The sequence below is a fragment of the Astyanax mexicanus genome, chromosome 10, assembly GCF_023375975.1.
Source record: "Astyanax mexicanus isolate ESR-SI-001 chromosome 10, AstMex3_surface, whole genome shotgun sequence".
Lineage (NCBI taxonomy): Eukaryota > Metazoa > Chordata > Actinopteri > Characiformes > Acestrorhamphidae > Astyanax > Astyanax mexicanus.
The window spans coordinates 45,831,467-45,849,369 of record NC_064417.1 but is presented as its reverse complement, the minus strand read 5'-3'; the positions used below and the strand labels follow the sequence as shown (position 1 = coordinate 45,849,369).

The following is a 17,903-nucleotide window of genomic DNA, read 5'->3' as shown; positions in this document are numbered from 1 at the left end:
CTCGATATGATGATTATGATTATGACTATGATTTTGTTTAGCTACTGCAACATTGCCAAAGGATCCTGCCAAAAGATTAGGTTTTTAAAACGTATTCACAATGCACTTGACTTTAAGATAACTCCTAGTCCTAATGAATGACTGTCAAAATATCTAAATGTGAAAATGTATAAAATTCACCAAAACAATACAATTCCACAACGTTATAACAACTGCCAAATAACAATATATACATATATATATATATATATATATATATATATATATATATATATATATATATATATATATATATATATATACACATTGTTGTTACAGCGTTTTCCCAGTGTAACCGTGGTTTCTAAATCCTAATGAATGGCTGTGAAAATCACTAAATTTGAAAATATAAATCAGTTTAAGATTTTTTAAATCCTAAACATATTATATTTTATGTATAATAAAATATATTATAAATATTTTTTTAGCAATACAGACATTAGAAATATAGTGATACAGAGTGCAGTAGAATGTATTATAGAAATTTAAAAATCTATTCTATACTTTCACAAAAAATAAACAAGAGAGCATAAAAACATGTTTTTGTTGAATAAATATAAGAGCCAACCATACTATTTTAACAATTATCCTTTGAGTTTTGCTCACGAGACTATTGTTGTTCTCCATTGGAGAAGCTGTATATAGCCCTTGATTGTGCCCCTGGTTATCTAGCCAGGACCCCAGCCATGACTCACCACTAACGGGAACAGGCGTGCGGCTAAATGAATGGCAGAACAAGGCAGCTGTTTATTACCCCCACCGCACTCTCACCAAACACCAAACAACCCCATAATCCACATCAATAAAAGCCTTAATCACTCCCAGCAGACTGTCATGTGCCCAACAGAGTTTTGATGTCGCTTCAAAACTGTCCAACTTTAGTCTTACAGTTAGTCATCTGTAGTATCATACTGGTTTCTTAAGGGGAGTGTTGTGGAGCTGGCAGCAGACACTCAGAGCCATCTGATTACTATACTGTGGTTTTCAGCCCTGTTATATAATAATACCTCAATTCTCCAGTGCGCTCTAAATCACAGTCACAGTGCTCTCGATTAAAACCAGTAGCCTGCTCTGGCACAGGTGGTTCTAATCTGTCTGAGGTTTGAGAAGAATGCGTGAAAAAGAATGTAATTAGAAACATTTTCACACAGATTTCACACTGATTATTAACTGAATCAGCCCCCAGACAACACTTGCTACACCAACCCCCTCCCCCCCGACCATCAGCGGTTCCCTCTACCTCCCTCCCAGCACTGCATCAGTACATGCAGATCAGCACGAATTTAACTCTCGATTTCACTCTGACTCTGCTCTCACTGTTTATATTATACATGGGGAAAACTGAGGTCAATAAAAGGTCTCAAGGATCTATTATTATCAAAATGTATCAATATATATACATTAAATTAAGGATAATTCGAACAGTTTTATGCTTTACCAAGCTATTCATTTATCTATCTAAAAGAGAGAGAGAGAGAGAGAGAGAGAGAGAGACAGAGAGGTGGAGAGAAAGAAAGTGAGATAGATATCTATCTATGTGTCTGTCTATACACATACATATATTTATTATATAATATTTATTAAATAAGGTTATATTAATGGAGAAGGAAAGTAAGATAGGTATGAATTTAAATATATTAGAGTTAAATATATTAGAGCTAAATACAATAAATATGAAAAATATATAGATATACAAATCTATCTATCTATCTATCTATCTATCTATCTATCTATGTGTCTGTCTATACACATACATATATTTATTATATAATATTTATTATATAAGGTTATATTAATGGAGAAGGGAAGAAAGATAGGTATGAATTTAAATATATTAGAGTTAAATATATTAGAGCTAAATACAATAAATACGAAAAATATCTATCTATCTATTTATCTATCTATCTATCTATCTATCTATCTATCTATCTATCTATCTATCTATCTATCTATCTATCTATCTATGTGTCTGTCTATACATATACATATATTTATTAAATAATATTATATTTATTATATAAGGTTATATTAGTGGAGAAATGAATTAGGTGATCCCCATGAAAACAGCTTATGAAAAAAGGAAAGAAAAAGAAAAAATAGTGAAAGAGTCGCGAGCGGGATTCCCGGACTCTCTAAATATGGTCATGTACGTCACCGCGCACGTGACGGCTCGTCACTCCAGATAGTCGGCAGCACCATTTCCCGTAAACCGGGAGGGGCGGGACCCGCGCAGAGTCTACAGCAGCGCTAAACCCTCACTGTCATTCTCGCTTACCGGCTTCTACTGAGCACTGGACACCGAGCACGCGCCACACCGGGACTCCTGTTATCAGTACCGGGGCACTGTCAGCAGTCCGAGCATCGCGGCTGTGCGCTGAGCTCAGTCCGCGCACCCCTCTCCGCTCGCGGATGGACTGTACCGTTTCCCGCAACAGAGCATCAGATATTTAAGTTAAGAAGCGGCGCGTTAGTGTCAGTATCAGTGAGAGCAGCTCGAGCAGCGGATTACTGACAGAAAACACAGACAGCGGCATACATGTATCCAAACTACAGGGGTCCAGGCAGAGGAACCGACCAGAACTTCTCAGATAACAGTTCTGGCTCTGGATCCAGCTCTGCTAACGTTACTCTCACTACCAGCACTGCCACAACTCAGCACCAAGAGGTAAGAACCTTACCTGTTTCTGGAAATATCTCTGTGTTATCATAGCTATATTCTGTAAACTAAATATTTTTTTTCATTCATTGTTTCATTAGAGGTCTTATATTGTATAGTAGTAACATTATACTAACAGCCCAGTAATAACAGTAAAGTAACAATATAGAAGCAAAAGTATAGTAACAATATAGCTGTAACAGTATAGTAACAATATAGTAGCAAAAGTATAGTAACTATATAGTAGCAACAGTATAGCAGTATAAGTAACATTACAGTAGTAGTAACATTATACTAACAGCACAGAAGTAACATTATAGCAGTGACAGCACAGTACTAACAGTATAGTAACAATAAAGCAGTAGCAGTTTAATAACTGGGCAAACATAGCAGTATAGTAATAGCATTGTAGTAACTGCATTGAAACTATGTATTATTAATACTATAAAAACAACATAGTAGTAACAGTATAGTCAAAATCCAGTGGTACCAGTATGATAGCAGTGCAAACATACCAGTATAGTAAAAGTATATTAAAAACAGTATCCAAACCATGTCGTAATAAAAGTATAGTAGCAGAATATTAGTATATTAATGACAGTAAAATGACAGCATAGTAGTTACAGTGTAGAAACAACAGGAAACAGTAGTAATAGTATAGGAACAGCATAGTACTAACAGTATAGTGTGAGTAGGCCTGAATGATGAGAACTGATTAGTCACTGCTGGTTGAATAAGTGCATCTCTTATGAAAACATCCTGTTGTAATATAACAAGGAACTACTTTTCTGTGTAATGCTATTTTTGTTGTACCGGTAATTGTTGTGTTGTAATTTTTTGGTAGTACTATAGTAAAGGTCAACATATATCTATAATGTATCAGAATCCTTTAAATGTTTAAACTGATGTCTATCCAGTATCAATGTATATTAAACTGTCTATCTATATCATGAAGATTGGAATTGTATAGTGATACTACAAACCCTTTTCATTGTTTTTGCCCTTGTATATTAACCATAATCCATAATTTCCAACCTCCAGGGCATATGTTGAACAATAATATAAATTAACATGAATCATGATTAAATACTTCTTCTATTGCTTTAATATTATACTAACAACAAATCATAATTTTGTCTTCTCTTCCCTCTATGTAGCAGAAGTATTCAGCAGCAGGCTCCAGTCAGTTCGTGCCCAGTCTCAATGCGATAACATCCAACCAAGACCTGCAGTGGTTGGTGCAGCCCTCACTGTTACCCACACCGGGCCCCTCCAGGCCAATTCGTCCACCTTACCCAATGCCAACAAGGATTGGATCCGTCATCCCCCATCCAACCCAGTCTCATCTGCTCAGACCGGGGGTCATCAGAGGCCCGGAGATCCCTACCAGACGCAGACATGATGAACATGTAAGTTTTTATCTCTCTGTTTTTTTTTATATAAACATGATGCATCATGATGTGGAACGATGCCCACGTTTAGATGATTTTGCTAACAGTACAGAAAGTTGTGAAAAGTGTTGACTCACATGGTGCTCTGTTCCTGAGTGATACATCAAGCTCCTCCCCCTGTAAAATCTGGAGAGTTGAAAAGGCTTAGGGATGTAGAATCAGACTATGTGTAATATCCTGTAGTGAGTGTGTGATGGGTGTGCATGTGGCAAGGCTGTACAGGCTCGCTCGCCCCTGATACACACAGGTGTGGATAAAGGAGTGTTCAGATGGCCTTCCAGGGGAGTGTGTGGGATCAGGGTGGTTTTTAGGTCATATAAAGCCCGGGCGATTTGGTAACAATACTGAATCACGATACATGATATTTATTATATGTTATAATACATGTGATTGTAATAGTGATAGATCCTTAAAAAAGTAATAAAAACCATTTAAATTATATTCCGTACAGAGTACCGTGACTTTTATTTAAAATATACTGCAATTAATCTCATTAGACTGGACTAATTATTTTTATCTGGGTCAGTGTTCTTTAAGTTCTGATTGTATCCTTAAGCATGCTATGCTTAAAATAAGCATTTTATATCAGTAAAATAAGAAAATCGATAGTGAAACTATGAAATATTATCATATTGTCCATCTCTAGGTCATATTGTTCATTCGTTTTTTTCCATTGTTTACTTTTCCTAGTCATATTAGACGACACTGATATCTCTCTCCCAGTGGCGATGTGACAAACCCCTATCCTATCCCCTATATAATACATTTGTGGTAACCTGATTTATGCCCCCAGGTCTCACTCTCCAATATGATGGAGTGAGACAAGTGGAATATTGAGACAGGAAATCATGTGACTCATTGGGGCCACATCATGTGAGTCACACCTGAGTCACTAAGGGGTCTGAAGATGATTCATCATAAATAATGGGCGGGATTTTATACATGTTGTATACAATGAGCAGGAAAGCGAGCGTGAGCCATGCGAGTGATTCAATTATACATGAGTAAAGGCTGAAATGAGAGATGGCGGGGCTGCATGGATGCTGATGCAAAGCAGTGGTAAGTTTCAGGCAGACGGAGGGGAGTGGCCCTGGCCTCTAGATGGCAGCATTGCTGTGATCAGCCATTGGTGAACCTGAGCTTCAGTATCATCTGAGTGATAAAAGCACTGGATCATTTTGTACAGAACATTTCATACTTTTCGTTCAAGGTTAGATCTGTCTATGCTTTTATATAACGTCAGTAATAATAAGCTGCTATTGAAGGATACTGAAAGATTCTGCTCATACTGCATACTGTACTGCATATACTGTAACTAATGTTTTTTGAAAATTATATTATATAATCATTATTTTTATTATTGTGTAATCACACAATTCCATTGTTTCTCACATCACTTTTTTATTTCTGACCCTTAGATGTCCCCAGAAGAGCTCGAACGGCGGAGGATTAGAAGGGAACGAAACAAACTGGCTGCTGCTAAGTGTAGAAATCGCCGCCGTGAACTGACCGACACACTACAGAGTGTAAGCTGATGTTTATTCACTCATTTAGGCCTGTCACATAAACACAGCAGGCTATATTATCATAGGTATAATAGGTCAGTGAAAATTATGTTCATATATTATAACTGTACTGTAAGTCGATAATGTTTGACAGGTCTACACTCATATAAATATAGTAGAATAATTCTGAAATCACATCACATTGGAATCATATGTATATGAGAAGATAATCGCATTGAATAATAAAAAGAACTTTAGATTTGCACTATTTATCATTATTTCTTTCTCTAGAAAAACCTGATGTTTATGTGATGCTTAACATCTGCATTTGCTTAATTTTACTGCATTTGTAACACTACAGAAATACTTTTTATATTATTCCAGATGAATTTAGTCCCTATTCTACCTTTTTTAAACTGCTGTTTGTATTAGCATTGATATCTGTGTTAACCAACATATTGTCACAGTCATGCAAAAACATTGCATCTTTAAATAGAAAATTCAAACTTTACAGAAAAAAGCCTACATTTAATTTTGTTTTGGTCCATTTATAATAAAATACTATACTATAATGAACTGTAAAATTGTAATTATGTCAAAAAGTAAAATGGCGAAATTATTGATAAATGTTGTATTTAGTCTGAAAGTGATAATGTAAAAAATAAAAATAAAACAATAAAAATAGATAAAATGATCTGATATCATCATTAACACACTAATCCCCTAAACTGATGCATAATATTCTTTATTACAGGAGACGGACCAGCTGGAAGATGAAAAATCTCGCTTGCAGAAGGAGATCGATGAGCTGCAGAAGCAGAAAGAGAAGCTGGAGCTGGTTTTGGAGGCCCATCGACCCATCTGCAAAGTCCAAGACTCAGATTCAGACTCTGACTCCAGCGCGGTTCTCCCTTCCCTGAGCGGAATCAAAATAGAGCCAGCGGATTCAGAGCTCCCTGGACCTTCAGGAGCATCCAAGTTCCACAGCAAGCAGGAGAAAGCCAAGCCCAAAATCACCATACCCCCTCCACCTGCCACCTTTGCTGCTAACGTCAACCTGGAGTCCGAAACCCTCCACACCCCCATCCTCATCTCCACCCCGTCTCTGACCCCGTTCACAGCCAGCCTGGTCTTCACCTACCCCACCCCCTCTCTGGAAGTGAGCGCCGGGTCCTCGTCCCACACCTTCAGTCATTCATCCTCTGCCCATTCTCAACACGGGGCATCCCATCCCTCCCGCCATCTGGAGCCGTGTGGTGTCGCCCACCGCCGGAGCAGCAGCAGCGGAGACCAGTCGGATCAATCTCTCAACTCACCGACCATCCTCACCCTCTAATTTACTCTTCCAACACTTCCTGCTATGTAAAACAGTGCTTTGAACTTTCACAGGTGTCTGGACTACTAGGTCAGTGGAGCACAGGTACAGCGCAGTGTGCTATTTAATGTACGCTGTAGATCCAAACTTGTAGCAATGCATGCTGATGCATGAAGCCTTTATTATTTCATTTATTACTGATGGTTATTCTTATGTTATATGAGAAGAAGTAAAAGAATGCAGCCTTACATATATAAATATAAACAAAGAGATTTTATATAGACAGAGTATATATATATATTATTAAAATATCTATTTTATTAAAACAACTAAAAAAAAACAACTACAAGCTATCGATACTATGTTCAAAATGTACTATTGTACTTATTTTTTCATACTATTTAAACAAGAGCTGGGCAATATGATGATATTTTATTGTATCGAAATACATTTTCTGAACATAACGACAATATGCTTTAAACGAAAACATAAAAAAAATGTTTCATTGGATGCAGTGCAGAAAAACTATAATAAACGCACTGTACTATGCATGAAAAGTGTATTTTATCACATAGTAATAAAGGTTCAGCACCATCAGTGCTTAAAGAACACTGACCTCACTGTGTTTCCTCACAGAGAGTATATAAAATCCAGTTTAAGTGAATGGTGTGCTTCAAACCATTAATAAAAAACACTGTACTATACATGAAAGAGTATTAGAACTCGTATCAGAGTATGAAATCGTATCAGCTGAAATTAAGAAATGTATTGTAATATAAATTTGGCCATTTCGTCCTGCCCTGATTTGAATACCAGTTTTTAAGATCTGTTCATATCGCCCAGCTCTAATATACCATATACCATAATGTAACTTTCTTATACAAGAAATGAGCGTTCATATATTTACTGATATACATCTGATAAAAAGGTACTGTAGATGGTTAATGGATCTTGATAGACAAATGGATGAATGATTTTATAGCTATAGAGAACACTGCATTATAACCACATTCAGAATACAGGATTTTCTGATTTGTACCAGGTTTACTACATTATTACTACAATTACTGTTATTTATGCATTTTATACCGTTTGTTATTATTTTGTTGTTTAATTGGTACAGTGCATTAAGCTACATCTTGCTATGGGTTACAGCACATTCTGTGCCTTATGCCTGCAGAAATCAGCGACACACAGAGACAGGCCAGAAACATGCATTTCAATAATAGTTAGACAATAGTTACACTGGTTTTGATGTATTTTTTATCGTGTTCATTTACGAGTTAAGATATAAAATATGAGACCTAGACAAACATGCACTTAGAAAGTTTCTAGATTTTCTTTTTAATATTAGATGCTAGCTATGATTTTTTAGTTGACTTTAGTAGTTATTTAGTAGTAATATATTGAAATCTATAATGTGAGCATTAGTACAGGACATTTGATGCACTACTAGGTTAAACTATAGAATTTGAACAGATTTGTATTTATTTTTGAGAGTAAACTATATATTTTTGACATTTTTGTGTGATATTGAAAGCTGTTGCAGACTGTACAACATTTAAGGTCGTTCATATATTTTTTTGTGTTTTAGTAAATGGTTGTAAATCTTTTATTATCTGTTGTTTCTATCACTCCTTTCGTTTTGTGCCTTTAAAAAACAACCCTCTGTTTTGTTACTTGTGTGAAGATATTTGTAACTGATGAATTTACTGAATTTATTTGATATACATACTTTTACAGTTGCACTAATAAAAAAGAAAGGAAAAAATGAAAGAAAAAGTTGCCGTTGATTGAAACCATAAGCTGAGTACTGCTGGGAGCATGCTGGGGAGTGGGGGAATGGATGGGGGGGTGAGGAAAGGAGGAGTCAGTGCTGTTTCCTTTTAGGATATCCTGACAGTCAGCAGAGAGAAATTCCCTGACTCACGCTCACAGTACAACTACAGACACTGATTACAGTTAGAAAGTATTCTGACCACATGGTCGACTAGAACCAAAAAGTGGGACATGTTTCGGTTAGACTCGCCTTAAACACCCTACTGTCAAAAAACAGCCATGTTTTTCATGGTACAATTTTACTGTACTATACATTATTCTTTTTTCTCTGGTTAATAAGCTTAAAACATAAGAATAGTCTGTTTAACATAAAAAATCTGTATATGTAAGAAATATTTAAGTCTACTAATAAATAGTACCAGTCTAAAGTTTGGACACACCTTCTCTTTCAGCGTTTTCTACATGGTAGATTAATATTACAGTCATGAAAACAATAAAGGGACACGTATGGAATAATGTAAACAGTAAAAAAATAAAATGATCAACTGAGATGGTGATTTGAAGTGATTTGGGATGAGCTGGAGCTTCACAGTGTGAAGGAAAAGCAGCAACTATTCTTCAGCACCTCCAGAAACTACTTCAAGATGCTAAAGGAGACTCTCCCTCAGGAAGACACTGAGATTAAAATACCAAGAGTCTGCAGATATGTCCCCAAAGATAAATGTGGTACTTAGTATAAAACATTTTTTGGTTTGTTTAGACTTTTTTATTTACAAAATAATTTAGCATGTGTTCCTGTATAGCTTTAAGCAATATTAAATTTACAATGTAAAACATCATAAAAAGAAAGAACAAGTGTGTCCAAACTTTTGGCTGGTATTGTAAATATAAGAGCATTTTTACAGTTCAGTAAATGATTGTTAAACTTCACAGTCAGTTTTTTGGTAATATTTTGAAATAGTGTACAATTACATGATTGCTAAACTGGAACGGTAATGTTACTTCGAAATGCAACTTCATTTATCTCTTTCAGGCATGCATAGCAAGTTTACTAATTATAAACAATTAAACTGAATCAGACTTAGATAAAGGTTAAAGGTTAATTTGTGATGTTTTGGGCTATCCAACCTTTATCACAAAATCATCTGATGGATCAAAGTTTTTTTGTAAGGACTGTTTTTCAAAATGTAAGAATAAAATAATGCATATCGTCGCTGTCCAATGAAAACCAAGTATCTCCATTTTTGTGGATTTTTAGTTTACTACATAATTTGAACACACCAACTGTCCCTTACACTGTGTCAAAATCTGTTGATGAATGGACCAATAGAAATTCACCAAAATTACCTGAAATAAACTCTTTTTACATTGATTTTCATTGAAAGTTACGTTTGTTTTTATCTCTCCTGCAAAATTGCTGTTTTGGATGCTTTTTTCAATGGACAGCAACGACATTATATGTGTGAAATGGCATGTAAAGTACATGTTAATAAAGAGCAAATAAACCAAAAATCTTCACATGAAATATGACTGAACTGTGTACAAAGCACACAAGAATGTGAGCAGTATCAGCGTGATGAGAGCAATATTTACCAGAATAGAATGTAAACTGAAGAACCCTGGTGACCCTGATTCAGATACACAGGGTCCTCTGTTCCACTCTAATCTAAAAAGAAGCTCTTACTCAAAGCCTGGTGAACATACGATTGAGATAGTGAAGAGTGAGTTTGTGCTGAATGAGCCAATGAGTGGCAGTGCTGATAAAAGGACCTCTGTACACTCCACTTAAGAGTATTACTGTTCTGACCTTGCTGCTGTGCAAACAGCAAGCCAAAAATATAACGTGGAACACTTGTGTCTTCAGGCCTCCAACAGACCGGACTCTTCATACATGCCAATCAAAATTCTTTGCTCAGCTTGAGCTATCACAGCTCTGCAAAATCCTCATCGCCATGCTTGCGATGTAGAAGCCGAGATGGCTGTCAGCGCACAAGAAAGACCATCACAGAACTGGGTGTATCAGTCAAGTGTATTTAAAGCTCTCCCACTCACAATGAGCAAATGGCCCAAAGATTACAGCCAGAAACAAAGACAGGAATCTGAAAGAGTCTGATGTGCTAAACAGAAGAAATCCAGTCATTTGAAAGTAATGCTGATTATAATATACCGATTGTAAAGTAAGTCTAAGCCAAAACATGTATATGCATAATGGCCCAGTGGTAAGCAAAAATACAGTAAGCTGAAGGAAAATAATCATAGTAACAATATTATATAGATGACAATATTACAAATTCACATGTCAATGTAGTGTCCACCAGTTGCCAGTGTGTAAACGCTGCAAGTAGTCTAGTAAAATCCAATCGAAGCATCAACCAAATCACATAAAAAGCTTGGTAAAAGCATGTGCAGTTAAATTATAAGGTTGATTCAATGCATGAGCGTTGTAATCCAACTGTAATCCAGTGCAGTACTCAATAAACTGGTATAGTGTAATAAACCTCCCAACACTAAACAGCACACTGTAAAGTGGAAAAATATACTGTTTCTGAATGTGCAGTTTCTATGAGGCATTGTAAGAGGCCTCCATCAATACTGCCAAGTAAGTCATGGGCAATCCAATCATTTTAAACCAGAGGCCCAGTCAGTTTTGAGCAGGACTTTATGCCGCTCGTCTCGAGTCGCCCTGGAAAATGATTCAGTGCTGTTTGTGCATGATCTCAAACAGATCATTTTATGGCTCTACGCAGTTTTAAAAAAGTGAATCTTCCTCGAGATTCATTTCAGCCCTGTCTAGTGCATCATTAAAACATCAGCCCATTGGAAATACAGTTCAGTGCACAGTAAAACCTGGTGTGAGTCAGCAGTTTGATTGGATCTTCCCGTTTTTTTTTTCTCAGTTTAAAAGTTTCAAAAGTCCACTTATTTCTTAACTTCTTCTTTCTTTTTTCTTCTATTTACAACCCCTGTTAGAAAGGAGGGGGAAACATCCAAGTGATCTCAATACTTTTACGTTTAAATAATGGATACAAATACAATGCAAGATAGTAAAAGTAAAGAAGAAGTTTAAAGCTTAAAACTATTCCTATCATGTCTCATACCAATGGTAAAGAAATTTCATTCACATTTAGAAAGTCTTGTCTATAGCAGGAGGAAAATCAACAACATCTTAAGGAGAAAAAAACAACAGAAAGGGAAAAAATGTGCCTAAAGGGCACCAGGCAATGTCAGAATATAAACAAATTCCATCACGTCTGTCCAATTTTAGTGGTCAAGATGTAGGCTGGGTAACAACAAAAATTCAATTCAAAGCAAAATCGCAAAATCACCATGCTCCTCTTGGATCGGACCACATCAGCTTCCTTCAGTTTATTCTCTGAGATGCTCTGAAAAGGGGGAGAGGAAAGTGCTATGGCTCTTCAGTCGTCAGGTGAGCACACCAGGTGAAGCTGGTCCGGACTGCCCACGCTCCCCGTGCTAGAGCTGCCGTCCCCCAGGTCCCGGGCCACCATGCATGGGAGGTTGAGCTCTGTGGATCCACCTGGGCTGGAATCACTCCTGCTCACGCACTCCTCCTCCAGCACCAAGCACAGTTCCTTCAGGTCCATGTTCTCCTTCACCAAGCCGTCCTGCATGCGCTCCAGGTCCGACAGCTTCTTCAGGTATCCGCCCAGGTCCTCTCGCATCACCTTGGCAGCATGGTGGCCGAACAGCTGCCACTCCCTAGACAACTTCTTCACCTTGAGCCGGTCGTCGTCCAGAAAGCAGCACAGGTCCCGCAGCTCTTGGTTCTCCTCCTGAAGTCGCTGGTTGATGGCTTTGAGCTCCCTGATTTCGAGCAGGTGTCCCTGAAGCTGTTTGTTCACCTCCTTAATGAGGCGGCCACGCTGGATGAGCGCTGACATCTTGTCCGATTCCTCTTTCCGCAACCGGTTCACGAGCTCCTCTTTGGAGCAGGCCAGCAACTCCTCATCTGATAACTTCGCCAACTCTCGGTTTAGGATCTCGCTGTCGCTCCCCATTGTGATTAAACTTTTGGAGGGAGGGTCCTGAAAGGCTGCAGATTATTCTTTTTTTTTTTTTTTTGCAGATTGTTTTGATTGTCCTGACAGATGAAAACAAAATCACACACTCATGCAGTCAGTGAACCAGTAATGTGATTTGCATATTATTATGGAGGTTGGTAAGTTAGCTACACAGCAGAGTAGCTAGGATAGCTAGGTTAACTATATCAATATGAACAGGCTCCTCCAAGATGGATCTTGCTCTCTTCTCTCGCTCCTCTGCTGTAGGCCTGAGAGATACAGAGGTTCTCCTCCATGTATTTACTTGTTCTTCAGCCTCTTCTGCTTGCTTGCTTTACAGGGGTGTTGGTACACAATCCAAGTGGAGCATCATCAGCATCCTCATCCTCATCTTCATGCTCATGAGCCTCATTTAAGGTTAAGACTTAAAAAAAAAAACCTGAGTTTTTTTAGCTGTTTTGAGCTGGCATGGGTTATTAAATAGCTAGATGGCAACCTTGTCTTTGGCTGCTGTAGACTAGAGTAGTTAGTTAAGGTTAGGTAGGTTAGTTACTACTATAAATAGAGATATATCTAGATTTTTACCCAGTTTACTCAGCCCAGCGCAGTCCTGAGAGGTCGATGAATGTTCAGAAGCGTTATAGGATCAGTCTAACGCCGAATTGTCCATCCTTTATCCTCAGAAACCGCTGGAAGGCCTCACAATGTCCGCGTTTCTGTCGTTTCTCTCTCCTCACGCGCATCCGTCTCTCCCCGCCCTGCCTGCCTGCCTCCCCACCTCATTCCACTGCTGTGTGGGGAAATCTACTAGCTTAGCACCAGGAAAAAAAACCTTCTCTTCCTTCCACACGGGTTTTTCTTTAGTTATTCCACTCGAAAAAACACTAAAACACCCAAAACTGGTGGATATCAGTCTCAGCAAGGCGATGCGAAGGAGAAAAATGGACTGAGTAAACAAAATAGAGCAGGAGGAGGAGGAAAAATGGAGGACAGCCTCGTGGAGCTGAGCTGAGCTAAGCTGAAGCTGGAGCTGGAGAGATTGCGGTTCAGCAGCATAGAAAAAAGATGTCTGATAATCCTCTGGCTCCAGCGAGGCTTAATTTCCAGTGCAAGTTGTTTTTCTTCTTATCCGCAAGTTAGAAAATGTAGAATTTGATAGCTACAGCCAGCTCTGTTTTCTTTAGTGTGGATAAACAGCCAGCCTCTTCTCCAAACGCAAACATGATGATGGTGGTGATGGTGGTGGGGGTGAAGGCAGTTGGCATTTCTCTCTCTCTCTCTCTCTCTCTCTCTCTCTCTCTCTCTCTCTCTCTCTCTCCCTCCCCCCCTCTCCCACTCTCCCCTCACCCTTCCTTCCCTGTGGTCTTCCCTTACCGTAATAAGAATCTGTGCATTAGCCCCCCTCCACCCTCTTCCACCCCAGGCAACATGACATCATTCCATTATTCCCAAATAATTCCACTTCTCTAAATCTTTTTTTTAATTGGTCCAATTATTTTCATATTCTGTGCAGACAAACATCTCCACAGTGCTGGATGGTCACCACATACTGTATATGTGTAAAAAGATAGTAAAAAAAAATCAATGTTATTGTATCTGCTTCATAATTACAGATTATCCTTAAAAAGTGGAGCTGTTGGAGTGCTTTAATGTACAATATCTTGTCAATGTGTTAGCAGTACAGGTGAGTTTGGTGTCAGTATTTTATTAATTTCATATATATATATTTATAATCTTCTACAATATCTCAATGGCATTACCCTGTAACCTTACCATTTTTGTTTGTTTTATAAAAAAAAAAAAATAGTTTTGTTAAATGTTCATGATTGCCATGGTTAGATAACTGAACTCACAAAACATAACTTACTGCTTATTTGTTCAGATTCCAGTTTATTCCTTTAAGAACTCTCCCTCCCACCTTTTTGTTTTCCTGCCAAAAGCTCTACTAGCTCAACCCAAATGTTCCTGTGTAAAGGTCTCTCTCTCTCTCTCTCTCTCTCTCTCTCTCTCTCTCTCTCTCTCTCTCTCTCTCTCTCACACACACACACACACACACACAAAGTGAGGGAAAGAATTACAATAGCCCTTTCTGTACTTCAATGCATGGTATTCGGCCATTTCCTTCCGCCCTGCTCCCCAGCACTATTGTTACCACGAGACCACAACAATGTGGGGTGTTATCAGGGGTGAGAGAGGCGGGGGTGGAAACAGAGCACTCTGAGGTGAAATAAAGAGGTGGGGTGAGCAATGCAGGACACTGAGGTGTGGGACAAAAAGGCAGCTGACCGGTTTCACTCTTCTGCTGCTTTGGCACATTTTGAGTGACGTGGAGAGTCAGGACGGGAGAGGGATTTAGGATTTGGAGAGGATTTATTCTGATTAATCAGAGTTAGAGGAAAACGTGTGCTTACTCAACTTGTTATTTATCAAAGTCTATTTAAAGAGAGAGGACATCTTTCTATCACAGCTGATTGACAGATTTTGTGAAACTGTCACTATCACCATGAAGAGAGAGGCTTTTTCTGTGTAAATTCACTGGCAAAGATTACTTTCAAACATTATTTAGATTAGTGCAAGAACAAGAGTTTGGGGTGAAGGGCATGGTGAGGATACAGTGATTAATATGAAGGGCTGGGTTATAAGTGGGTTCTGGGCCCAAAACTTTATGGAGAAAATATAGAGGTAGGCCTGTCACGATAATTACATTATCAACTTATCATACTTCATATCATACATCAATAAATGGACATGACATGTATTGTGAGGACAGCCGAGAGGATCATCGGCGTCTCTCTCCCCTCCATCACGGACATTTACACCACCCGCAGCATCCGCAAAGCAACCAGCATTGTGAATGACCCCACTCATCCCTCACACGAACTATTCTCCCTCCTGCCTTCGGGAAGAAGGTACCGCAGCATCCGGTCCAGCACGACCAGATTCTGCAACAGCTTCTACCCCCAAGCCATCAGACTCCTTAACTGCAGAGACTGAACTGATGGTTTTTCTGTACATGCACACACACTCTTACCCCACTTACCCCAGAAAATGGAAAGCACTAAAAACCCTACTACCTCACTGGACTCTATTGCACACTGTGTAATAGAGTAATTACTACCTCACCTGGTCTTTTTTGCACACTGCAAAATTTGCACACTGTCTTGTTATTTATTATTCTTTGTCTGTATTGTGTTGTATTGTCTGTCTGCACTTTTGTACTGTTGCACTATTGTTCTGTCTACACTGTGTTTATGTGCACCATGGTCCTTGGAGGAATGTTGTTTTGTTTCACTGTGTACTCTGTATATAGCTGAAATGACAATAAAAACCACTTTGACTTTGACTTGACTTCAGCAATATTTCATAATCGTGATAATTCGTTTATTTGTATGTTGGTTCACATACAGTATTGTGCAAATGTTTTAGGCACCTGTGGGAATTTCAGTAAAGAATAAGTGTCTTATCTGTGAAGTAAGTGTTTATTAGCTCAGTAAAACACTGAGCATTACAATAAATACAAACAGCAATTTTACAAAAAGTAGAGCTTCTACAGCCCTGTTTTCCTTAAAACATCTCCTAATCTATCCTCATCTGAGTTGAATAGAGTTATTTCTAGTTCTCATCATATCTACAACTGGTTTGGTAAATTGGTTAATTTGGTAAATCAGGTGAGCTGCTGACGGAACTGAACATACATGTACACATGCTGGCTGAGGAGTATCCAGGAGAAATCTGGAACTACACTTCGTTCGTTACACTTCAGCTCGGCTCACAGGATATAACATACAGTACTTAGTTATAAATGAGAATTCCTTGTCACATTTTACTGTATGTATGTTTATTTGCATCTGTTCAAATCATATGTGGTGCTTTTTTCAGGTAAAAACACTCATATTGCTGAGATAAATGGATTAGTGTAATTTGTTTTGATGCCCAAAACATTTGCAAAGTATTGTATACAATGGTGAACAGTATTTTGGCCAGTTATGCAATAATGACCAATGCTTCAACTGTGACTCCATACACACAGTGTGGACTGCAGTAGGTGAAGTAAAAAGTATATATTCCTCAAACTATAATTGTATATGTAATTATAAAACTATAATGTCTTTAAAAGGGTATAAATTATTTGTTATGCTATTTTACTATAATTATTTCCAGGGTATTTAATAGTCTTAAAGTGACAATAATAGTGTTTATCGCAATAATTTCTGGGACGAAATTATGGGACAAAAAGTCTTATTGTGACAGGCCTGTATAGAGTTCTGTATAGAGTCACCTTATAGGGATTGTTAGTACATATATGCTTGTACAACTTATATGTACTAACAGCAACATATGTAACATGTTATAAAATACAAATATGTGACTTTACAGAGTTTATAAACTTGATAGGGTTTAGGTTTAACAATACCATTGTACATAATACTATAAGGCATTTATAAAAACACATTCTTTTACTATATAACATATCACGTATAAGTTCATATGAGTTTTTATACAAGCTTATGACAGTCATTATAAGGTATTATGTATGCCATATAATCCATTATGTATATAGGATTCATAGGAAGTGTTATCATTAAATAATTAAAATAAAGGGATATAGGTTTCATAGTTTTAAATGTATAATATACATTTACAAGTAATAACTTTTAAAGGAAATATCGCTGAATATTTACAATATGAATTACAGAGTATATAGAGATAGAGAGATCTGTCGTTGAACACGGGGGTAGTTTTATGGAAACTTCTGGCAGAACAAATCAAACATCCTAATGATCTAAACCACTCCCCACACATTATTCTGCTGTCCTTAACAGGACCTCTAATAGTGGTTGATTTTTTTCCTTTCCACACCTTTCCCAACACAAACCCATTAAACCATATTTATATGTTTAATGGGCCTGTGTTTTTGTTCTCTTGTGCTGTTTTATTTATTTTACTAAGCAGGATTTGCTAGACCATAGAATATGAAGAGAATGTCTAAAGTTTTTAGAGTTATATAATTTAATATCCTGCACTGATTCTACTGTCCATCTAACATATTACTTCAGCTTGCCCCAGACAGTTGTATTAGAGGAACAGAGGCCTCAGGAATTTTTATATTATGTTCATGGTTGTTTGCTTAAAATG

The 17,903-nt window shown here is 37.6% G+C and overlaps 2 protein-coding genes across 3 annotated transcripts; one reads left to right on the top strand and one right to left on the bottom strand.

Moving 5' to 3' along the window:
* Window positions 1-2,308: 2,308 nt before the first annotated feature.
* On the top strand, window positions 2,309-8,728 carry fosl1a (FOS like 1, AP-1 transcription factor subunit a). 2 transcript variants are annotated; one of them, XM_007258638.4, is made up of 4 exons: window positions 2,309-2,704; window positions 3,856-4,104; window positions 5,565-5,672; window positions 6,406-8,728. In XM_007258638.4, exons 1-4 carry the CDS (start codon window positions 2,576-2,578, stop codon window positions 6,985-6,987), a joined length of 1,068 nt encoding a protein of 355 aa, XP_007258700.2. In that variant the 5' UTR covers window positions 2,309-2,575; the 3' UTR covers window positions 6,988-8,728. The 2 variants fall into 2 exon arrangements, with proteins under 2 accessions (XP_007258700.2, XP_007258699.2); XM_007258637.3 differs by having other exon boundaries at window positions 2,311-2,704; window positions 3,853-4,104; window positions 6,406-8,726.
* A 2,028-nt stretch (window positions 8,729-10,756) lies between these two features.
* Window positions 10,757-14,052, bottom strand: ccdc85b (coiled-coil domain containing 85B). Its single transcript, XM_007258639.4, has one exon. It carries the CDS (start codon window positions 12,762-12,764, stop codon window positions 12,162-12,164), a length of 603 nt encoding a protein of 200 aa, XP_007258701.1. The 5' UTR covers window positions 12,765-14,052; the 3' UTR covers window positions 10,757-12,161.
* Between the last annotated feature and the right edge of the window lie 3,851 nt (window positions 14,053-17,903).

Excerpts from the sequence above, each read along its gene's own strand:
- fosl1a (XM_007258637.3), top strand. The coding sequence starts at position 2,576 with ATGTATCCAAACTACAGGGGTCCAGGCAGAGGAACCGACCAGAACTTC. Across the intron at positions 2,705-3,852 it reads CCACAACTCAGCACCAAGAG|CAGAAGTATTCAGCAGCAGG; the intron begins GTAAGAACCTTA and ends CCCTCTATGTAG. Across the intron at positions 4,105-5,564 it reads GACGCAGACATGATGAACAT|ATGTCCCCAGAAGAGCTCGA; the intron begins GTAAGTTTTTAT and ends TCTGACCCTTAG.
- ccdc85b (XM_007258639.4), bottom strand. The coding sequence starts at position 12,764 with ATGGGGAGCGACAGCGAGATCCTAAACCGAGAGTTGGCGAAGTTATCA.